Raw genomic sequence first — 25,358 nt, forward strand, 5'->3', positions numbered from 1 at the left:
TTATGTATGATATATATATACATAATATGTAGATATGTGTATACGTTTTTTGTTAGTGCGTAGTCAGCAATAACATGTAAAAAATTCGTTACACGTGCGTGTGTTCGCATTTATACTACTATAAAAATTAAAATAAGGAATATATAAAGATATCTTGTATATACATATATTTAAATTTATTAAAAAAATATATATGCATACATATATATGCATGTGAGAAATTGGGGAATTTATTTTATGTTTTATTTTTTTTTATATATATACAACGAGCAATTTTATACGGCTAACGTACTTTTCTTCGTCATTTATTATATATAACATTTCTCAAGTTTATTATGTTGGTTGTATAATAAATAAGATGATAGTTGGAGGAAAATAAAGTACATTTTTTTGTGAGAATAAAAATACATATATGCTTATATTAATATTTTTATATCTACAGAATAAAAAAACGTTATTCGTCAAATATGAATTATATTCAAGAAAATACAATTAATTATATAATCTATTTTGTTTTTTGATTGAATTGTTATAAATTAAAATATATTTTAATTAGTTGTCTGATTTATATAAGTACACACACCCGGATCTTAATACGAAAATACGCGAATTACAAAGATCTACGATTTTTTAATTAGTATAAATACATTAATACATATAAATATATAAAAAAACAAAAAAAAGTAAAAATTATAATATGTTTTATGATTTTCCTTATTTATTTATTATTATATATTTATACCCCTAGTTATATATGTGTAAAAGATTGTTCGTGAAATTTATCATATGTTAATTAAGTGTTGTTATTGTTTTTATATTATTATTATATAGATCAATTATTCATCAAATTCATTGAATTCATATATATGTATTTCTATTGCACAGTTTTGGTGCATACATTTCTATAATAAAAATAATATTGTATTATTTTAGTAGTAAACATATAATAATTAAGATTATAATTACATACATTTATATATATATTATATGCATAATAAAAATAAATATAAAATGGAGTGTGTTCTATATGATAATAGAAATTCAAGGGATACATTATGCAATGGGGAATTAATAAGTGAGAATATAGAATCGTATAATTCTCATGAACCAAAAAATAATAGTAATGGTTGTAATGAGAATAATAGTGGAAAATGCAAAACTATATATAAAGAAGTTGGTAGCAATGAAACAAATGAAAACAGTGAAATTAAAATAAATACCAAAGTACATGAAAACAACCAATTGCTTCTGGGGATTAATTGTATTAACGATAATGTTAATGACAATTTTAAAACGGTTCAAGATTATTCACCTAATAAAGGGAAAAATAACAAAAGCATGCATTTAAAAAATTTGCCCCCAAATAAGGCTGAATATAATTATTTCTACGAAGGAGGGTGTATTAATAATAAGGGTTCTAATTTAAATGATTCACTTAGTAAAAAATATTCCAGATCAAATATTATGCCAGAAAATATTGAAAAATCGTCTAGAAGTACATTTAATAACAATGATACATCTTTTATTGCTACAACCGAAAAGAGAAGTTTTAGTAACTATGAAAACAAAAGAAAAAAACGATTTAATAATCACGAAAAAAAATCGAACATATTTATTGGTAAACAAAAAGACGATCATAATTATAATGATAGCACCCAAATTTATTCATATACAAATGATGATGCCAAAACATCCGAATATTTCAACATAAGTAATAACATAGATATTAGGAATAATTGTAAAAACGGAAACATGAATGAGAAAAATAGTAGCATTCCTCATAATTATGATTTAGACAATAATAACGATAAGGATCTGAATAACGATGATATTATAGATAGGAATGACAATGAGAGAATTATAAGAAACGACAATAATATAGATAATAAAAGAGACATATTTATGGGAAAAAGTAAATCTTTAAACCAAAATAATATTTACGATGATAAAGAAGGTATAAAGTCATTCGAAATTAGTACATTTGATAATGATGCAGACAGAAATGATTATACAAATGCGCAGATAAAAATGAATTTTAGTAATAATTCAAAGTTGAAAGAAAAAAAAGTTGATAAATATGGTAGTATTTCCAATAGAGAAGCGAATTATGATTTTAAAAGCGCATTAAATTTTCAATTTTGTAAAACAAAAATGTGCCCATATATGAATACAAAAGAAAAATGTAAAAGATTTTCTAATAATATGTGTCCTTATGCACATGATCAAAATGAATTAAAACCAATTCCTAATTTATATAAAACTGCAATGTGCCGAAATTTTATGAAAAATATGTGTTTCAAATCCAAGAAAGAATGCAAATTTGCACATCATGTTGAAGAACTAAGATCAACGGATGAATTTTACAAAACAACATTATGCAAATTTTTCCTTAATGGATACTGTAAGGCGGACAAGAATTGCAGGCATGCACATGGTCAGAATGAGTTAAAATGTAGGTCTATAAATACTGTGCTATTAGAAAATACGAATACAAACATTAAGAATTCTAATATTAACAATTATAGTAGTGGTAGTAACAATAGCAACAGTAATAATACTAATGACCCTAATTATGAGATTAAAAGATGCAAATATTCCAATAATAAAAATCCGTTGAACACTTTAAAATCGTCTGATGATTATTTTTCTCAAAATGATAATAAAGGGAATACAGTAGCAAAGGAAGAAGATAGTGCTCTAGAATTATGTAATAATGAAACCAATAACGAAAATATGAAGAAAAAAAATTTCTATAACACATCACGGAAATTTATGTCTATTAGCACAAAGGATACATATTGCTTTACATCAAATGGATTATCAAAAAATCATTTATCTTTTGAAAATGATGACAATGAAAGCATAAAAACAAATTCTGACTCAAATTTTGATCAAAATGCTGAACAAAATAAATTTAAAAATTGCTGCAATTCTAATAGTTTTTTAAAATATGAAGAGTACAATTCAGAATGCTCAATCAAAACATCTGAAAATAATAAGGGTGATGGAGTAAACAATAAGGAAATTAGGGACACTATAAATAAATCCGTGAAGGAGAATATAGAAGTAAAGAGCATTGAAAGAAATGTTAACAAACTAGAATATCAATATGAAATGAAAAATTCCAATAATATTGTAAATGTGGCAAAGGTAGAAATGGAAAATCACAGTGTTATAGAAGCAAAAAAAAATGAATTTGGTGAATTGAATAAAGTAGAAAACAATAACAAAAGTTTATCATATTTAGGATTAGAAAAAACAAATAATAATATAATATTAAATGGAAATGTGCTGTGCCCAAAAGAGAATGACAATATGTGTAATTTGCATAATGACCATATAGGAGAAAATATGCTAGGGCGTGATGCTCAAAGAAGTTCAAATGAATATAGTATTCATGCAAAAAATGAGAAAAATAAGCATAGCAAGAAACTATTTAACCGTTATGAAAATAATAATAAGGATGTACTAACAAATTCCTATGAAAGTGAAAATATAAACTTTAATGGCAATACTAATATGGATGCGCAAAAATTTTCGAGTAATAATGGTGCATATATAAAAAGTCGATCGTCTACTATATCAAATGAAAATAATAATAATTATTATTGTGGAATACCCGGGGAAAAAATTCTTGGAAAAAATTGCGAATATGAAGATAATTACGGAAATAAAAATATTAATACACATAATTATGAAATAAATAAAAAAAATACACACGAATATAAAAAATCATGTAATAAAATTAAAAAAAATTACAATAACAGTGGTAATTATAGTAATTGCTATGAAAGTAATTTCAATAGCAATATGGAAAATAAAGCCAATGATTGTTATAGTAATACATATATAAATAAATCACATAGTAAAAATACAAATAATGATCATATAATATACCCAAGCCAAAAATACAGCAATAATAATAAAAGTGGAAATAGAAATAGTAGCAATATCAATAGTAAATCCAGTAATAATTATTGCTATAATAACGATGATATGAGTACTTTTGTGGGAAATGGAATCGATCATAATGTGCCTGCTAATAATTATGGGCATAGTAAAGTAGAAAATGGAAGAATCAGTAATAATGGCAGTCGAAATAATAATTATTATGGCTCTTATAACAGTCACGACGATAATACAAATAGATACATGAATAATAGCAAATTAAATTTTATAAATGGAAAACAAAATAATAATTATGATTCATACCGAGGTAATGCAAATAATGGGAACTACGTTAACAATAATAATTACAATTCGCATGAATACCCTTTGTCTATGCCAAATAATATGATAAAATCGAGTAAAAATTATAAGGGGAAAAAAAATAATTTTATTAATAATGAAAATAATAGCCATCATGAAATGTGTAATACCAATGATAATAATGAATATTATAATAATACTTATGATGATTATAATAACAATGGCTATAATGATTATCAAAATAAGAAGAGCAAAAAAAACGATAACACTCGTAGTAATAATGATAAGAAAAACAACAAAAACAAAAATAATAACATTAACAATGTATACTTAGAAAGTAGCGCAAAATTAAGGGTTAATAACTATAGTAATAATGAATCCATCTCAAATGGGAATACACATAATATAGATAGTTACAATCTAACAAATGCTGAGTTTTCAATTGAGAAATACAATAATGACGAATGCAATAATGATCATATTAATATAAAGAGTAATGGTGATGAACTTTTGGAAAATAATGTTTCTACATATGATTATGACGGTAGACAAATTAATATTGGAAATTTGCATAGAAGGGAAAAAGGAAGCTCTTATAACAGAATAAATGCTATAATGAAAAATAGTATGGGTAATAATAGTTATAAAAATGGGGATAATCAATATTTTAATAATAATATTAATGGTAATAATAGGAGTAATAGCAAAATTAGCAAACGTCACATGGATATTAGTAGTAATGACAGTGAAAGTAGTAAGAGTCATAGTGATGGCCATTATAAAAATTCAAGAGAGAATGATAATAATACTATAATAAACAAGATAGATATTTCATCATATAGCACAAATATAAATAACAAAAAGATTGTAGCAAATGATAACTTATTGCATAAGAAGTCAAAATACCATTCTAATAACTTAAAAATTGGAACCAAGGGAAAGGGGGAAGAATTTTTATTCACAAATGAATTAAAAAAAAAGAAAAAAAAAAAGACTAATAAAAATGGAATATATTCAAACACGGGTGATGTATTTTATAATAAAGAAAAGGAAAATATGAAAAATGATTGTAAGGATGAACTGAATGCAAATGGAGAGCAAAGTGATAGCAGTAGTGTGAATTATAAAAAAAAAAATAAAATATATTCTGTAAATTCATTAAACAGTGTGCATTTATATGATAAAGATACTGTTGTTAGAAGTAAAAATGTGAAAAATCGAAACAAAAGCACTTTTATTAGTACACATGACAGTGTCCACAATATCAATGATAATAATAATAATAATGAAACACTCAATGTAATGGCATCTTTTGTAACACCTTTGAAAGATTCCAATACCGAGAAAGGTAAGCAGGATACCCGTAATTATTTATACAATAATACCGAAAAAAATGCAAAAGATAATATTTTAGAAAAACCAGTAACAGATAATAATATAAATTTACAATATAATAAAGATGATAAGTATTTAACGAATGGAGAGCTTAAAACATGTGTTTCATGCTGCCAATATATAAAAGATGTAGATAATTCTGATTTTATTTTAGTCGATGAATCATGTTTAAAATGTGGGCAACTTATTAAAAAATCACTATGCCAAACAATAATTGAATTGTTAAAGCCCCAAGTGCAATATATATTTTCAGATGCTAATTTTTATGTCCAAAATTATCAAGATTAACCGGGGATATGTTTTTTTTTACTTGGATGTATATATATATATATATATATAATATGTCGAGATAAAATGCAGAAGTTTGTAATTTGTATATTTATAAATCAAAAAAAAATAATATATGTACAGATTCGTTTGCTAAGAACAAATAGCATAGGAAATGTTTTATCAATTATATGATGATTTGATTTGTTATATTTTATTAATTGTAAGTATGCATGTATAGTTATGCTTATACATACCATTGTAAATTTAAAGCTCTTTTTGCTTTAAATATAAAAGACGAAGAAAAAACATGTGGGCCTTTATATATATTATAAATTATGTTTTTCTTTAATATTGCATATATACCTTTATATGGTTATATGAATGCATGTGTGTGTATTTTGATACAATTGTTACTATGTATAAATTCATTTAAGAGATACTTTTGATTTTATTTTTATGATTTATATTTTTTTAGATGTCAGATTTTCATTCATATATCATTGATTTTATTTATAAATATAGTTTCTATAATATGTTGTATTATCTATATATTAAACAATGATTATCTTTGTTTTTATGATGTTTAGAATGTTTCTTATTTTTTTATTTTAGTATATAACTTATGATTTATTTTTATTATTCAATATTTTTTCATTTAATGTAGAGATTATAACACGAAGAATTATGCATAGATAGATGCATTTTCATTTGTACACATTGTATTTATAATAACTATTAGATAATAATTAAACATATATTTATACAAAAGTTTGTATTGAGACTAACTCGAAAAATATAACTAAAACTTATAATTTATTATTTGTATTCCCTAAATTATTATTGTGATTTAGTTGTTTTATTCATAAAGGAAGCGATAATATATAAGGGGAAAATACATGCATTTAAAAATATGCATGCTATAATATTTTATGGGATATAATTATAGTTGATCATAAAAAATATAATTTCCCCCTATTGTTGCTTTAACTGTTTTTGTATTGCTTATTTAAATACCACAGTAATTTTTTTATATATTAAAAATATGAAAGTAAATAAAATAAAGATAATAATTCTTTTAAAATATTATATTATTAAAATATTCTTATTTTTTGAGTAATTTGAATATTAATATTTTATAAGAATAATTAAAATAATAATAATAATATCAAAAAAAAAATAGTTTAGGTATAGTAATATATTGCAAAAAAATTAAAATCCGAAATAAAAAATATTATGCTAGATAGAGCATAAAATGTAAATAGATGAAAGGGGGATATTTAAAATATTATATAAATAAAGTAATAAAAAATATTTATTATTCTAGAAAATAGTATAACGGTGTAAATCTACTTAATATAAGAACGATTCATATGCACGCTGTAATTATTTTTGAAAGATAAAAATAAGTTTAGTTAAATTTTTATACCCTTGAAAAATTTTTTATAAGAACATTAATATATTTTATATATCGCATTAATACTTTTTTTATATAATTTATTTTTATTTATATTTTTAATTAATATTTTATATATTATATACAATAATATTTTATTAAGGTTTTGATGTTATGAAATATATTTATATATAATATATAGATATTTTCGTATTAGTAAACATTATTATTATTTTTTTATTTTTTAATTCATAAAAATTTTGTACATATACATACATATAATATTATATATATTTTTTTTTAATAGTTAATTATTTATTCTTTGTATTATTTTGATATTTTTTTATTTAAATGTATGTATGCATATTCTATACATATAAAACTACATTTGTATATCTATGTATCTATATATATATCTAATATAATAGGTACATTTACTCATATATGTTTTTATGTGTATATAAAATTGCTGTATTCCGCTGATATATATTTTGCGTATTTATTTTGTAATAAATTAAATATATACATTACTACTGTATATATTTATTTTATAATGATCTAAATTAGTTTTTATTAATATATATATATATCGTTACATTGATATTTTAAGCATCATATAATTAAGTATGTTTAGAATAGCAATCAGGCACATCTGCCGAATGTTTTAATTTATTAGTTTATTCAAAGAATATATATGTATATATATTATATATATATGTATATATGATTATAATATATATAAGCATTAAAAATATTTTAATTACATTTAATTAATTATTTAATTGTTTATTTACTGATTTTATTTGTTGATGTTTGTTGCTTTTTTATATAATTAATGTATATATTATTATAAAAAAGGTCTATAGATGTTGTAAAATTTGTTGTCTTAAATATATTTAGTCATTTTATAAGTATCCATAATTTGTGTTGTTATTCATACTATAAAAACACAGACTAAAATAATCACTTATTTTTGACGATAGACATATTTATTTATGATTGCGCTTGATAATATATACTTCATTATATAATTTCTTAATATCTTATTTTTCAAAATGGCGGACGAAAAAAGTAATGACAATAATATCAAACATGAAGCTGAGAAAGAATTAAATAAGAAATCTACCGTTGAGCTGTTTAAAAAGATAAAGAAACAAAATATTCCACTGTTTTTGCCATTTTATTCACTACCATCCAAACACAAGAGATTATTAGCTTTATCTTTTTTATGTGCAACAATATCAGGAGCTGCGTTACCCATTTTTGTTACGGTGTTTGGTAACACTATGGCAAATATGAATATGGGAACGAGTGTAAATGCGATGGTTTTAAAATTAGTAATAGTTGGTATATGTCAATTTTTGATATCATCGACTTCATGTTTATGCATGAATACTGTTACTACAGAGATTATAAGAATATTAAAATTAAAATATTTAAAAAGTGTTTTTCATCAAGATGGAGAATTTCATGATAATAACCCAGGTTCTAAATTAACATCCGATTTAAATTTTTATTTAGAACAAATACATTCAGGAATAGGAACAAAATTTACTACAATATTTACATATAGCAGTTCATTCTTAGGTTTATTTTTCGTATCATTATATAAAAATGCAAGATTAACATTATGTATTACATGTGTGTTCCCAATAATATATATAATCGGTTCGATATGTAATACAAAAGTCCGATTAAATACAAAAACATCACTATTATATAATAACAATACAATGTCTATAATTGATGAAGCATTAGTTGGTATTAAAACAGTTGTAAGTTATTGTGGAGAAAGTACAATTTTGAAAAAATTTAAATTATCAGAACAATTTTATAGTAAATACATGTTAAAGGCAAATTTTATGGAATCACTACATGTTGGTTTTATTAATGGATTTATATTAGCTGCATATTCTATGGGATTTTGGTATGGTACTAGAATTATGATACATGATATTAAGAATATGAACTCAACTAGCAATTTCAATGGGGGCTCAGTTATATCAATTTTATTAGGAGTTCTTATTGGTGTCTTTATGCTTACTATTATATTACCAAATGCTACTGAATATATGAAAGCGTTAGAGGCAACTAACAATATACATGAAATTATTAACAGAAAGCCAGCTGTTGACAGAAATCAAAATAAAGGTAAAAAATTAGATGATATTAAAAAAATCGAATTTAAAAATGTCAAATTTCATTATAGTACTCGAGAAGATGTTGAAATTTATAAGGATTTGAATTTTACATTAAAAGAAGGAAATACTTATGCATTTGTTGGAGAATCTGGATGTGGTAAATCAACAATTTTAAAATTGCTTGAACGATTTTATGATCCAACAGATGGAGATATTGTTATTAATGGTGCACACAGTTTGAAAGACATTGACTTAAAATGGTGGAGATCTAAAATTGGAGTAGTTAGTCAAGATCCTTTGTTGTTTAGCAATTCTATTAAAAATAATATTAAATATAGTTTAATAAGCCCCAATACTTTAGAAGCAATGGAAAATGGATTCACCATGAACGAAAATAATAGCAAAAATGGAAAGTCCACTAGTATTTTGGATGAAATATCTAAGAAAAATACAACTGATGATTTATTAGAAGTAGTATCGTCTATTAATTCTATTGAAGATTCAAAAGTAATTGGTGTATCTAAGAAAGTGTTAATCCACGATTTTGTTGCAGCATTACCAGACAAATATGACACTTTAGTAGGTTCTAGTGCATCTAAGTTATCAGGTGGACAAAAACAAAGAATATCTATAGGTAGAGCTGTTATTAGAAATCCTAAGATTTTAATACTTGATGAAGCTACGTCATATCTTGATAATAAATCAGAATATTTAGTTCAGAAAACAATTAACAATTTAAAAGGAAATGAAAATCGTATTACCATTATTATTGCTCATAGATTGAGTACTATTCGATATGCTAATCAAATTTTTGTCTTATCAAACAGAGATCAAGAATCAACAGGAACTGATGGAAAAAAACAAGGTGCTATAAATAGCAACAACGGAAGTGTAATAGTTGAACAAGGTACTCATGATAGTTTGATGAAAAATAAAAATGGTATTTACTATTCTATGATTCAAAACCAGAAAGTATCATTAAATGAAAATGGCGGAAATAGCGATGACAATAATAGTAGTGTATATAAAGATTCTAATACAGGTGATGCTAAATCTTCTAGTGATAGAAATCTGAATATTGATATAGATAAAAATTTCAATACTAAAAAAGAAAAAGAGATTGCTGATGCTGATAAAGCAAGTAAACCATCATTTTTCAAAAGAATGTTTGGAAAGAAAGAGAAGAAACCTAATAATTTGAGTATAGTATATAAAGAAATATTTTCTCAAAGAAAAGAGGTTGTTATTATACTTTTAAGTACTATAGTAGCAGGTGGTTTATATCCATTGTTTGCTATATTATTTGCAGAATACGTTGTGACATTATTTGATATCCCGAACTTAGAATATAATTCAAATAAATATTCTATATACATGTTACTTATTGCTTTAGCTATGTTTATTTCTGAAACATTAAAAAATTATTACAATCATAAAATTGGAGAAAAGGTTGAAAGCAAAATTAAATATTTATTGTTCGAGAATATACTACATCAAGAAATTGCTTTTTTTGATAAAGATGCAAATGCTCCTGGATTGTTAACATCGTATATTAACAGAGATGTACATTTATTAAAAACTGGTTTAGTAAATAATATTGTAATATTTACGCATTTTATTATTTTGCTTATTGTTAGTACGATTTTGTCATTGTATTTTTGCCCAATAATAGCAATAGCTTTAACATTAGCATATACCCTTGTAATGCGAGCTATTTCTACAAGAATTCGAATGGAAAAATCTAATAAAATAGAGAAAATTGGAGATAATAATGATGCCTCCCTTACATATACTAGTGATGATGAAATATTTAAAGATCCTAATTTTTTAATTCAAGAAGCATTTTATAATATCCACACAATTATTACATATGGATTAGAAGATTATTATTGTAAATTGATAGAAAATGCATTAGATAATCACATTAAAGAGCAAAAAAGAGCAACTATAAAAAATTCATTATTATGGGGATTTAGTCAATGTACACAATTATTTATTAATGCATTTGCTTATTGGCTCGGTTCCATATTGATAGAACACAAAATTATAGTTGTTGATAATTTTATGAAATCTTTATTTACATTTTTATTTACTGGTAGTTATGGTGGTAAGTTAATGTCCTTCAAAGGAGACTCAGATAATGCTAAAATAGCATATGATAAATATTATCCTTTAATGGTTAGAAAATCAAATATAGATGTAAGAGATGAGGGTGGTATAAGAATAAAGAATCCACAACAAATAGACGGAAATATAGAAGTGAAGGATGTTAACTTTAGATATTTATCTAGACCAAATGTACCAATATATAAAGATTTGTCATTTAGTTGTGATAGCAAAAAAACTACTGCTATAGTTGGAGAAACAGGATGCGGTAAATCCACAATTATGCATTTATTGATGCGATTCTACGATTTGAAAGATGACCACGTTTTATTAGATAATCAACATATTGAAAAAGACAATAAAGATAAATCAAATGATATAGAAATGAAAGATGCAACTACTATGAATGATTTGAACGAATTGCATAACAAAAACGCAAATCAAGAATTTACTCTTTACAAAAATAGTGGTAAAATTTTACTTGATGGCGTAGATATTTGCGATTATAACTTAAAAGATCTAAGAAGATTATTTGCGATAGTTAACCAAGAACCAATGTTGTTTAATATGTCTATTTATGAAAATATAAAATTCGGTAAAGAAGATGCAACATTAGAAGATGTAAAAAGGGCTTGCAGATTTGCTGCTATTGACGAATTTATTGAATCATTACCAAATAAATATGATACTAACGTAGGACCTTATGGAAAAAGTTTATCAGGTGGTCAAAAACAACGAGTTGCTATTGCTAGAGCCCTATTAAGAGAACCTAAAATATTGTTGTTAGACGAAGCTACATCATCTCTTGATTCACACTCAGAAAAATTAATTGAAAAAACCATTGTTGATATTAAAGATAGAGCTGACAGAACCATCATTACTATTGCTCACAGAATCGCATCTATCAAAAGATCAAATAAAATTGTAGTTTTTAACAACCCAGATAAAAATGGATCTTTTGTTCAAGCCCAAAAAACACACGACGAATTGATTCGCGATAAAGATAGTGTTTATACAAAATATGTCAAATTAACTAAATAAACGATTGAAAATTGAGCCAATACATAACCAGATAATAGGAATAAAAAAAATATGTGTTGAAATATATTAGTTCACTCTTGAAGTATGACTATAGAAAGAGTTCATTTTACCTTTTAATCAGCTATTTAAAAAGAACTAAAAAAAATGAACGTACTAATACAAGATGATGAGTTGAAATTTGGTCATGATGTGTATATAAAGTATAATTATTATGAACAAATATACCATTAAAATTATCTTTTGATGTATATTTTTTGATAATATATTTTATATTCTCTCTTTATATGTTTTCATATATTTTATTTTTGCATATTTTTTGTATTTACAATATACATGTTGTTTTTTTTCCATTTTCCTATAAAAGAGGGAATTTTTTTTGCATATTTAGCACTGGCAAATCCGAATAATGCGCAAAATATACATATTTTATATGCATACACTTTTAATTAAATTTTGTTCTTATTATCGTCTGTGTTACTGTATTTTTTTTCATATCTAATATAGTATATTTAAAATAACATAATTTTTTTACCGAATAATATATTTTTATGATTATCTAAATTTTAAACTATTTTTATTAAAAAAAATGTGATCTATATATATAGTAAAGGGAAGTAGGGATGCTATTCTCAGGAAAATAAATGAAAACATATAATTTTAGAGTGGTTATATTATAATATTGATATATTTATCTCCTTTTTATTGGTAAAATATGTTTATATAAGTTGTTAAAGATAAAAAAATATAATTTAATGCACATCTGAAGAGTAGTATATGCATTTAAACATACTAATTTGCATATGTGCCATATATAAATAAAATATGTAATACATATGCAAGGAGTAAGTTCAATGAAGATTGAGACCCTCATTGACTAGCTCTAATGTAGTTAATTTCTCATATAGTGAAAATTATGCATACATTTTTCGAATATACACTTATGTTTACCAATTTAAAGAGTTAATAAAAAATACATAAATAAAAAAATTATATAAGATAAAATAAACGGGTTAGAAGTACCCTTAAATTTGGGTGAAATAGTATAGAAACATAAAAAAGGGAATAAAAATTGAAATAAATATAGAAAATGATAATGCACACAAATGTATACATGGTTAAGGATAATAAAAATTGCCGCAGCAAATGGTTGTTATTTATCCAAGCATTTTGCATATTTCATCATAATGTGGGGAGTGACTAATATTTCCATATACCACGACAGTAGGTTTGGTTTTTAAAAATTGGGAAACAACTCTGTTAATATCTTCTTTAGTTACAGCATCAATAGCATCACATAATTGTTTTCCGGAAAGTATTCTATTTAGAATCATCATTTGTCTAGCTATATCTTCCATTAGTATTGATTTATATTCTAAGCTCATCCACATAAAGCTTTTTAAACTTTTCTTAGCTCGATTTAATTCTTCATCAGTACATTTATTCATTTTATGAAATTCTAATGCCATACTATTAATTATATCTTTAGTATTTGCTGGATCTCCTGTAAAATATAATCCAAAAAGGCCAGTATCTGAATGTTGGGTGCTAAAGGCCATACAAGATTCTATAAAATTGTAATTATTTAAAACATTTAAAAATAATCGAGAATACATTCCTTTTCCTGGTCCGCCAGTCGAAAAAGAACCACCACCACCCATCAAAGTTTGTAAAACTGTTAATGTAATCATATCGGATGTTTTCCATCCTCCTTTGGTTTCATATGCTATAGCAATATTTGTTTTTTTTATATTTTTATCTTCAACACTTACAAAACCCCCAGTATAATTTGGAGTTACTTCGTTTTGTTTAACATATGGTATTGGAACATAATCTTGAAAAGCTCTGGAAGTCCATTTTGTTAATTCATTATGATCAACATTGATACCAACTAGTGTCATATTTTTAGGGGAAAAATGTTTTAACATAAAATTTCTTAAATTTTCAGATGTATAATTTTCTATATTCGATTCAGATACATATAATTTATTACCTAATGTATTATTATACCAAGCTGTATTATGTAATAATTCTGTTATATACATTTCATTATTTTCAAATAGTTTTGCTCTCATAGTATTTAATCTGTTAACATTATTTTTCATTTCCCATGATAAAAAACGTGGAAATAAAACGTTTCCTATTAGTAAATTTATAACTACTGGTAAATATTCATTTAAACATTCACATGTATATACAATATGTTCTCGAAAAGCGTTACAACTAACATTGGCTCCTATTTTTTCTAAACTTTTTATGGCCCTTAAATGGGATAAATGAGCAGTACTATGAAATGCCATATTTTCAATCATTACACTCATTCCCTGTTCATTTATTTTGTCGCTTATTTCTTCATACCTAGATCCACATTTTATGTATAATCCTAAATAAAATTGTAATAAAATAAAAGCATGTAACATTGTGTAATAAATGAACAGTATATAAATTGAGGATACACTATTCGAATTTCACGAAATAGTGTGTATGCAGGTGATACACAAATGAATTTGTACAGGGGTTTGAATGAAATAACTATACAAAGGTATGACTATATGTTTAATATGGATATACACATTGTGTGTGTGTACCTATGGAGCAGACTCCGCTATTTTTATTGGTCGAAATTATTTTTAAGTCATTTTCAAGGATAGAAAAATTTAATTTGTCATCAACAGGCTTATAAGGTGGTAAATCGGAGTCTTTAATTATAGAAACATTCAATGGTATATCTTTATATTTGTTTTTTTTTCCTTCATTAAAATAATAATAATCAAATTTGACTTCTTTTATTACGTCCTCTATTTGTTCTTTTTTAAAAATAACTTTGCTAAAATCATGTTTATCCCCTGTGTATAATTTTTCTAAATTTGGATTTCTTTTTAACTTGGAAGCATCATGACTATAGGATTTGTTACCAAATTTTGTTTTGTTAAGAACAAGTTTCAGCTTTTGTATATTTGTGTTCATTTTATATTATGCCTATATAATACTCCAAGCATGGAATTTGTCCCCACACAAAAAAAAAAGTATTTTAAGCAATTATGAATTTATGCTTATTATATTTTTTATTATATAATTAATATACATAAGCAAATGAACATATATAATTTGTTATTGTTAGCTTGAAATGTTCTTTAAAAATTTATATAATAGCATTGTTAATTTTGTTCATACATTGTAATAATAATTATGCTAGGGAAAAAAATCAGCTTAGAAAAATAACTATGAAAATTCCACCTTTTTTTTCACATATATTTTTTTATTCATTATAACATTTTAAGAGAATGAAATATGCTAAAAAAAATACATTAAAATGCGTAAAGTGAAAATGTAATAACATTATAAATATACAAAAAAGTGTATGCATACATAACAATATAGCATATAAATATAATCATTTTTTTTCGGGGCTTATCAAAATAAGCAAAGTTCCAAAAACGAAAATTTTTTACATATTTATATAACAGAACATGGATATATATTCCTTTTATATATTAAATATACACTTCAAAAAATATAAAAAATATATAAAATTCATGTGTATTGTTAATAATTTTTTTATATGTGAAGATAAAAAAAATATAATATATATAGAAGTGTTTATATGAGGTTGTATTTAATTAAAAAGGAAATACAAATTTGTTTCGAGGGGGAACATAACAAAATACAATGTTTAATTAAGTTGTTATCCAATTATTTTTCATGAAAATGCCAAAATTTAAACTGAGCATGCATATAGATAGTATTTTTATCTCTTCATACATAATTGTAACAATAATGAACATATGAGACAATTAAAGCTGTGCATACATATATTTGAAAATAATATTACAACTATTTATTTTCATATTTGTCATTATTTCCAAGTTGTGAAATTTGGTTGTTTATCATTTTAAGCAATCCAACTTTCTATACACCTATATTTGTTAATTTGATTTAGCTAGTATGCTGAATATAAAAAGAATATTAATATTTTTTTATAAAAATATGATTATCTATTATAAAATTAATTTATTAGAACAGTTGTATTAAAATGACTATAAAAAAAGGAGAAAAAAAAATATTTTAAAGTAAAAAATGCAGCTATTTTGATACTCGGAATTATAAATTTAAAAATCAGAGAAACCATAATTGTGATATTATGACACATAATAAGATCAAATATGATGAGTTAAAAAAAGGAAACGATGAACATTATAAAAAATGTGTACTTGCTTCGAAAAGGGGGGCCTAATTATGGTTTTGGAATGAGATGGGGTTTGAACCATTTGAGAGAATATACAAAGGAAGGTAAATCTGAATTTTTAAAATGTTCTGAAAAAAAAACAATAAATTTAGTTACTAACAAAGTACAAAATAAGAATATATTTGAAGACTATAAAAAAATGGAAATTGGAAAAGTTTTGATACTTATTTTAAATAATCTGAAAAATAGAACGTTAGAAAAAGAAACTGGAGGGAATAAGAATAAAATGAGCAATAAAATAGAAAATATAATAGAGCATATTTTTAAAAATGATTTGATCATAAACAATTTAAATTTTATTCAGTTTAACATGCTATTAACTATAATTCATAAAAGTGAAATAAAAATAAAAAATGATATATTATCTTATATAGTAGTATTATTAAATAAAAAAATACTGTCTTTTTCAAATGATATAAATAATACAAATTCAGCATGGATTAACATTATTAATTTACTTTCTGGGATTTCTAAAAACAATAAAAATATTATTCATTTGATTCATAAAAAGATTGGAAATGATTTGAATAATAATGAAAAGGAAATTGAAACAAACAAATATGGAGAAAGACATGTATTTGATTCATCATTTTCTGAAAAGTTTATTTATAGGATTATTAAAAATGGTTGTGATTATTCTATAAGAGAAATATCTTTATTATTACATAGTTGCTATTATTTAAATATAAAAAATGACGAAATATTTAATTTTATTTTTGATAAATTAACAAAAAACAATTATCACTTTAATAGTTTAGATCTTCATATTTTTGTATATTCTGTATACAAATTGAATTTACTCAGTTATGTAAATTTTTTGGAAAAAATCAAAAAAGACATTTTAAAAAATATAGATAGTTTTTCAAATAGCCAAATTATTAATATATTACTAGCATACACCCATTTTTTTCATTATTATCATTTAAAAGATAAAAAAAATGTTTTAGAAATAGATGAATTTATATCTAGTATATTTGATAAATGCATGAAAAGAATAAGTCTTTTTATGAATAAGGAGTTTTGTAATTTTCTTAATTTTATTTTGCAAAATGATATTTATTTAGATAATAAGAAGAGACATGAGATTTTTAAGATCATTTCGAGTTTGCTAGAAAAAAACAAATACTATGAAAATAAATTAGTTCTAAATACAATGACAGACATAGATATTTTTACTGTAGTCAATTTTATATATAAATATTTATATAATGATAATGGAATGTTTCAATTAAATGATGTTGCTTTTTATAATTTAGATAAATATATCATAGAATTAATAATGAAAAAAAAAATTAAAGAAAATTTGTTAGCATATATTATACACTACTCTAAATGCAGAGTTATATCACCTATTAGTATGAATCATTTGGCAATTTTTTTGAAACACATTAATGTAAATTTGTTAGAATTTAAAATGAAAGTAATTTTGCTCACATCTATTGATAGACTTATAGAGATTAACAAAAATATTGGTAATGATAACAATTCAAATGAAATGACTGAAGAAACATATATTTTGAAATATTATCTTGAATTGCTGAAAGAAATTCACAAAGACTTATCTGATAATGTATTTATGCGCGAGCCTAACAACAGTAACGATAAAGTTCATAGTGATAATTATGAAGCTGCCATTCCAATAAAAAATATTTGCAAACAAAATAAAAAGGGGCTATTTTCCACTATCGATATTAAGGAGATAATAAAAATAATTAAAAAAGAAAAAGATAACAATGAAAGCGTTGATAAAAAAAATGATAATATAATATCAATGAGTCTCATTGAAAATGAAATCGAAAAAATAAAAGACACACTTTTTAATAATTTGAATGAATATATAATAAAAAATGAAATAATCGAATTATTTCCACAACTTTTAACGAATAAAATGATTGATATAAACATTTTAAACAAGATTGAATATATTGTAAATAAAGTTACGGTTGACATAAAAAATAATTTACTTGAAAAAAATATTGTAGATTTTTATACCACACGAAATAATATTAATAAACGTGAAAAAGTAGGGTTATCTTTTTTACAGACATTAAATTTATGTAATGAAGGTATTTTTATTAAAAATAATAGTATAACCCAATTTGTAAATAATAAAAATATAATATTAAAATATACAGAAGATATTGACAAAGATAAGGGAAAAAATATTAAAGATTATTTTAATTTTTATGTACATATGCTTTTATTTGATATAAACAACAACTTACTCTTTTTTGTGGATAATTTATTAAGAAAAATATGGAATGTTTTAATAAATAAACATTTTAATTATGAACAAAACATATTAAATGTTATTGATATTTATTCATCCATTATTAAAATAGATAAGAGTTATTATGATGTGTATATGAATCATATTTATAAATTAATATTTCCCAAAATATTATATTATTATAAAAGTTTAGGATTTAAATATTTGTCTCTTTTATTTTATTCTAATTTAATTCACATGTTTTTACATATAAATCCACATTGTAATTATTCTATTCATGCTAATTTGTCGATCGAACTTTTTCTTAAACTGTTCGATTATTTTTTAAATTCGGTAGACGCCAAGGTCTATGATTTATTTAAACTCAACATTAAAGAGCTATCAGAATGCCATGAAAGAGATCAAAAAAATGTACAGAATTCCTTATTTTGCCCATCATTAAATGAATTAATTTATATATATAGAACATTTTATTTTTTTCATTTCGTTGAGTTATATAAATACATGGGAATATATCAACTGAAGAAATTTTATACCTTCTACAAAGTTTTAAACTACTACACCTTTAATGTTAAAAGGTTTTCAATACACGAATTTACCCAAACCAATAAAGGTAAATAGACAAAATAGCATAGAATATAAATAGCTATATATATATGTGTGCACACATTTATATCATTTTTTTTACTATATAATTTTTGCAGATACTTCGAATACCCATAACTCCATAGTAAATTCCATAAATTCCCTTCTCAATAGAAATCAAAAAATAAATATTACATGCGAACATGTTGTTTTTCCGTTATTTATAATCGATATTTTAATATATAAAAATTAAATTGCATATTGCAATATTTTTTTTGGTTTATTTGATTTTTAATATTTTTTGTGTGTGAATTGCAACCTTAAAAATAATTAATATAAGCTTTTAAATTGTAATAATAACTTTGTTTATATATTGATATATGTAATGGTTAATTTGAGCCATGTTTAACAACAAAGCGACGAAAAAAATAAAAAAAGAAAACTAATATTAAAAAATAAAAAGGGACAAGCCATTTAATACGCATACAGTTGTGTATTATATGTGTTGCACCCTTTTAAATAGTAGTGTATAATTTTATGATACATAAAAAATAAAATCCTCATATAATAAATATTTGTTAATGATATATACCTAGCTATGCTATATTGTATAGTTTACAAATACAATTATATCGAGATGATAATTTCTATATTTTTAGCTACTAATAACAAATATATGAATCTTCAATACGTCGTTATTCTTCTTCATAAGCTTCATCATATGCTTCATCCCATGTCCATTTTATTAGTGGCTGTTCAATAAACTGATGATTAGGGGCTGGTTTATCTATTACATCGTTTAAATAAAAGGACATATATGGAATAACTGTTCCGTCTCTTAGTCTTGTATACATTTTACTTATTTGGCTATCCATAATTTTTAAAACTCTTCTAGCCATGTCATCTTTCTCCGAAAATCGCAATTTCTACATAAAATGTTATATGGCAATGGTATAATTAGAAAAATATATAAGCATATATGCAAACAAACAAATTGAATGTAATAAAAAAAAGACAAAAGCCATTGCACATTTTTATTTCAAAACAAATTAATATATTCAAAGGAAGGGAATATATATAATAATTGATAAATTATAATATAGTTTTTTTTTGTTAAATAAATACCGTTACTCTTCCCAAGCAAAAGTTTGTTTCTTCGATATACCTAAGTAAAAATAGATTAAATAGTAGTTATGTACTTATGAACACACATACGAATAAATATATAACTATATATGGATGTAATATTTATTTCTCATAAGTATTTTACACTTTTAGTTTTTTTACTAACCAATCATCGTTTTTTTTGACTAAATCTTTATCAGAAACATGCTTCCCTGAGTACCCACTAAAAAAATACTTTGCATTTTTTATGCAATTTAGCTGGGTATTAGTCAATTTGGAAATTCTCATTATTTGAACAATTTAAAACATTTAAAGGGGGAAATCACAATTTAATTAAACAAAGAAAACACATTATATTTTGAATATTATTAAATAATTCAAAATATAAATCCAAAAATAAAAGAAAATATAAATTATAATATTTTTATATTCTTATTATATGAAAACCCCTCAAGAAAATAAGAAAATAACAATTATGCATAAAAAATATATCTCATGTAACATGAACGTTTTGCTAAATTTTTTTTTATTCCATATTTAATGTATGATATATATAATAAAAAAAAATGTATGTATATATTTTTTTTTCTTCTAACTTTGTGTAATAAAAATATGTGCGTTTGACTCTATAAAATACTTTGCGTAAATCATAAGTACAAATGTATATGACAACTTTTTCTGTTATATAATCCTACGAGCATGGTATTATAATAAATGATCGAATAGATAATAGGATAAAAAAGTAAAAAATAATTTATTAAATACTGCAAACATGATATGCATAAAGCATATAATAATTATTATATTCTTATTCTATATTACACAAAATAAAATTACCACATAGTAAAAAACACACCATGCAATTGGTAATTTTTGTGTAAATTTAATTTATATATATTTATTTAAATAGTTTCCAAAAATGAATGTAGTACACTAATTTGTACGAGTATTATTTATGTTTTTTTTTTTAAGATTGAAAGAAATAATTTTTTATATTCGAGTGTTTTATGAAATTCGATGAAAATAAGGAAATTGTTCATGTGAAACCCGGAAAAAAGAAATTAAAATTTTTTAAAAGTGGACAATGGAAATTAATCAATATATAAAAAGTCTTTGAAAGTATTCATATATTTGTCCAATTTCACTCTTCCAAAATAATAGCAATTAAATAAAGCAGAAAAATATGTTAATGATAAATCATATATATTTGGACAATTGTTTTTTTACATATAGAGAGTTGTACATGTGTTTCTACATTTTTAAAATTGTAAAAAAGAAAAAAGAATTGCCTAAAACACCATTTAATTATATATATAATTTTAAAAAAATATGAAAAAATCGCTCTCGAATAAAAGGTGTTATTTCCATTTTATTTATTTTTAAAATAAAGCATCCTTTTGAAGTAATTTCATTGGGTTTACTATTTATATGTGGTGTATATGGCAAATAATTTCCATTACATATTTTTTTTCTACTTTATCTGGTTTAATTTATATAAATATATATTTTTTGTTGTTGCTAAATACGTTTTTTAATTTTATACAATATTTCATTTATTTTCCCAACCTCTTTTTTTATTTACATAGTACTTTTATGATTTATTTAATAATCAATCTCTTTCCTTTGTAGAAGATTTTTTCATTGTAAACAAAAATAGCTAATAAAGGAATGTGTTTTAAAATTACAAAAAAAAATATATATATTTAAAAATAAATGTTTTATTTAAATTATTTTACTTTTCCAAAAAATATTGCGTAAAACAACAAGTTCACGTAAAACACGATATTAAATATATATATATATTATTTCAATTTAATTTTTCTTTTTTCAGCATTTTTTTCTACTTAATTTTTTTACTTTATTTATTTTTTATAATTTATATGTTTATATATTTTACCTTTGTTATTTTTTTATTTTATTTTTGTTCTGCATCAATGAAAAAATATTTTAATACATATATATATATTAATCAAAATTTGCTAGGGGAATTAAATTTATTCTTTTTATAAAAACGCATAAGCGCATATATAATTATTCATATACAATATAACGTATTCTTATAAATTAAAAATTACAAAGAAGTATTTTTTTTATATTAAATGAGTAGAAATTTTAAAACAAATGGTAATAGGAAATAAATATTGAAGCAAATAAAACATAAATCCATAAATTATTTTATTTTTCTGTATTAAAAATAACTTATCATGATGACTATATTATTAATATATATAGCATATTAAATTATTCTATACTAATTTTCTATTTATATAGATGCAAAGAAATATTTTAAATTCAAAGAAATGGATGATGTAAGTTACTGAAAATATTTATATTTATATATGCATGTATGTGTGTATGCATAGATATATACCCAAATGTGCGCATATGCTCAGTCATACTTTAATTAGAGAGAAAAATATATATTTATAGATTTTATATATAAAAAAAACGTATATTAAACATTAAGTTGAAGGAGAATATACTTTCAATGTGCATATTTTGAATGAACAAGCGTGCTTATATAATTTAATTATAAAAAGGATAGTTTGATTGACGTGACTATCACTTGAGCCTATAGCCCCAATATATGCCATACTATGCATTTTATTGTTTCTATTTTTTGTTTATTTAAATATTTGATACATTTTAAATTATTTTTTTTCTTAGAAGGATTTAAAAGGTAATAGCAGCGGACTGAGAGACCAAATATATGGTAAGGATTAAAAAACCAATAAAATAAAAGTGACATTTTTAATATATATGTTAAGTAAAGAAAATAGATAATGCTTTTGTTTTTCTCACGATGTTCTCTATTTATCAATACGGGTTATATGGTCAAACTTTTTATATATCTTTATAATTTATTTTCAATGTCCTTTCTTATTTATTTAGAAAATGGTCAAATAATGCCTCATTGCATAGAAGACGAAGGGGTGGAAGAGAAAAATTTAATTAGCAATATATTTTCAACAAGAAAACCCAAACATGCAGGTGCTGGATTAGTATCTGGTTTAAAATCCGTAACAAAGGGGATAATAGTAGGAACTAGTTTTTTATTTATTTCACCATACTTGTGTGCAAAAGCAGAAGGTATAAATGGATTTTTTAAAGGCGTTTTCTTTGGTATATTAAGTGCAATAGTTATCCCAGTAATATCAGTAGGAGTAGCTAGCTATCAAATAGGTCGAGGTATAATAAATACGCCTGAATCGATAACTCAAAGGGCATTAGGAAAAATGTGGGATGATGAAAAAAGAGAATGGTATGACTTTTATTATAATTTAGATGATGAAGCAAATAAATTATTAAATGATAGTGATGATGATGACAAAAATAATGCAAATTCTGATAAAAAGAGAAGCGATGTAAATAATGATGAATATTATAATAAAAACGGAAATATCAAAGTTAAAAATGATGAATATTATCAAATATTAAAAGTCCCCATAGATGCTAGTCAAAATGAAATAAAAAGACAATATTATAAATTAGCTAAAGAGTTTCATCCAGATAAATGTTCAGATTTAAAAGCAAAAGAACATTTTCAAAAAATTGGTGAAGCATATCAAGTTTTAGGGGATGTTGAAAGAAGAAGAAGATATGATAGAGAAGGTAAAAATGCTATTAATAATATGCAATTTATTGATAGCACATTTTTTTTTACCTTATTATTTGGTAGTGAAAAATTAGATCCTTATATTGGAAAACTAAGAATGGTTATGTATGTAGAGTATGAACAATTATATAAAGATGAGGATGTCCAACGTATAATATTAAAAGCACAAAATAAAAGAGAAGTAAAATTAGCATTACATTTAAGAGATATGATAACTAATTATATTAACGAAAGTAATAGTGAAGAATATATTATAAAATTTAAAAAAGAAATCCATGAATTATGTCAAACATCATTTGGTCATGTCATTTTAGAAAATGTTGCATGGTCATATGAAAATTGCGCTAACCAATTTTTAGGTGATAAATATAGCTTATTTGGTATTAGTGGAAAATATTATAAAATGCAACAAAAAAAAAGAGTTATAGGAACAGGATTAAAATTTGTTAGAACTTTAATTAAAACTAGTTCACTAGCTAGCCAAATTCAAAAAGAAAACGATGAAGATATCTCTATTGAAAAATCAATCAAAGCAAATAAAAAACTTGAAGACTCATTACCAACAGTTGTAGAAACTATGCTAAATATTTGTTTGATTGATATTGATCAAACTATAAAAGGGGTTTGTAAAAAAGTTTTTACGGATATGTCTGTTGATGAAAGCGTAAGAAAAGCCAGAGCAGAATCGCTTATTGTTTTAGCTAAAGTTATGAAAAAGGTTATACAAGAATATGCAAAAAACAATGAAATAACGGATACTAAGAAATTATTTGAAGATGCCTGTATGAGGTGAGTGAATAGAAAATAAGATCATATTGCTACACTTAACGAGTGTGGATACGTAGATGCATGTATATATATAATACTATATGAGCAATTTATTATTGTATTTTTTTACACATTTTTAGGGCGTGCCAAAAACCGGATGATGACTATAATTAGACCTTTTACTATATGCAACATTTTCATTCAATCCAAATATTATTATTATATATATGTATATT

The 25,358-nt window shown here is 23.3% G+C and overlaps 6 protein-coding genes across 6 annotated transcripts; 4 read left to right on the forward strand and 2 right to left on the reverse strand.

Annotated features, from left to right (window-relative positions):
• Positions 1 to 1,011: 1,011 nt before the first annotated feature.
• Positions 1,012 to 5,892, forward strand: PVVCY_1203840 (zinc finger protein, putative; the record flags this gene model as incomplete). Its single annotated transcript, XM_008625393.2, has 1 exon — positions 1,012 to 5,892. One exon carries the CDS (start codon positions 1,012 to 1,014, stop codon positions 5,890 to 5,892), a length of 4,881 nt encoding a protein of 1,626 aa, XP_008623615.2.
• A 2,430-nt stretch (positions 5,893 to 8,322) lies between these two features.
• PVVCY_1203850 (ABC transporter B family member 1, putative multidrug resistance protein 1, putative) lies at positions 8,323 to 12,555 on the forward strand (the record flags this gene model as incomplete). Its single annotated transcript, XM_008625394.2, has 1 exon — positions 8,323 to 12,555. One exon carries the CDS (start codon positions 8,323 to 8,325, stop codon positions 12,553 to 12,555), a length of 4,233 nt encoding a protein of 1,410 aa, XP_008623616.2.
• A 1,154-nt stretch (positions 12,556 to 13,709) lies between these two features.
• Positions 13,710 to 15,519, reverse strand: PVVCY_1203860 (mitochondrial processing peptidase alpha subunit, putative; the record flags this gene model as incomplete). Its single annotated transcript, XM_008625395.2, has 2 exons — positions 13,710 to 14,935; positions 15,141 to 15,519. 2 exons carry the CDS (start codon positions 15,517 to 15,519, stop codon positions 13,710 to 13,712), a joined length of 1,605 nt encoding a protein of 534 aa, XP_008623617.2.
• A 1,220-nt stretch (positions 15,520 to 16,739) lies between these two features.
• PVVCY_1203870 (conserved Plasmodium protein, unknown function) lies at positions 16,740 to 19,866 on the forward strand (the record flags this gene model as incomplete). The annotated part of the gene is made up of 2 exons (XM_008625396.2): positions 16,740 to 19,641; positions 19,733 to 19,866. 2 exons carry the CDS (start codon positions 16,740 to 16,742, stop codon positions 19,864 to 19,866), a joined length of 3,036 nt encoding a protein of 1,011 aa, XP_008623618.2.
• A 442-nt stretch (positions 19,867 to 20,308) lies between these two features.
• Positions 20,309 to 21,026, reverse strand: PVVCY_1203880 (conserved Plasmodium protein, unknown function; the record flags this gene model as incomplete). Its single annotated transcript, XM_008625397.1, has 3 exons — positions 20,309 to 20,539; positions 20,739 to 20,778; positions 20,905 to 21,026. 3 exons carry the CDS (start codon positions 21,024 to 21,026, stop codon positions 20,309 to 20,311), a joined length of 393 nt encoding a protein of 130 aa, XP_008623619.1.
• Positions 21,027 to 23,608: 2,582 nt separating this feature from the next.
• PVVCY_1203890 (DnaJ protein, putative) lies at positions 23,609 to 25,296 on the forward strand (the record flags this gene model as incomplete). Its single annotated transcript, XM_008625398.2, has 2 exons — positions 23,609 to 25,143; positions 25,263 to 25,296. 2 exons carry the CDS (start codon positions 23,609 to 23,611, stop codon positions 25,294 to 25,296), a joined length of 1,569 nt encoding a protein of 522 aa, XP_008623620.2.
• Between the last annotated feature and the right edge of the window lie 62 nt (positions 25,297 to 25,358).

The sequence above is a fragment of the Plasmodium vinckei genome, assembly GCF_900681995.1.
Source record: "Plasmodium vinckei vinckei genome assembly, chromosome: PVVCY_12".
Taxonomy (NCBI): Eukaryota; Apicomplexa; class Aconoidasida; order Haemosporida; family Plasmodiidae; genus Plasmodium; species Plasmodium vinckei.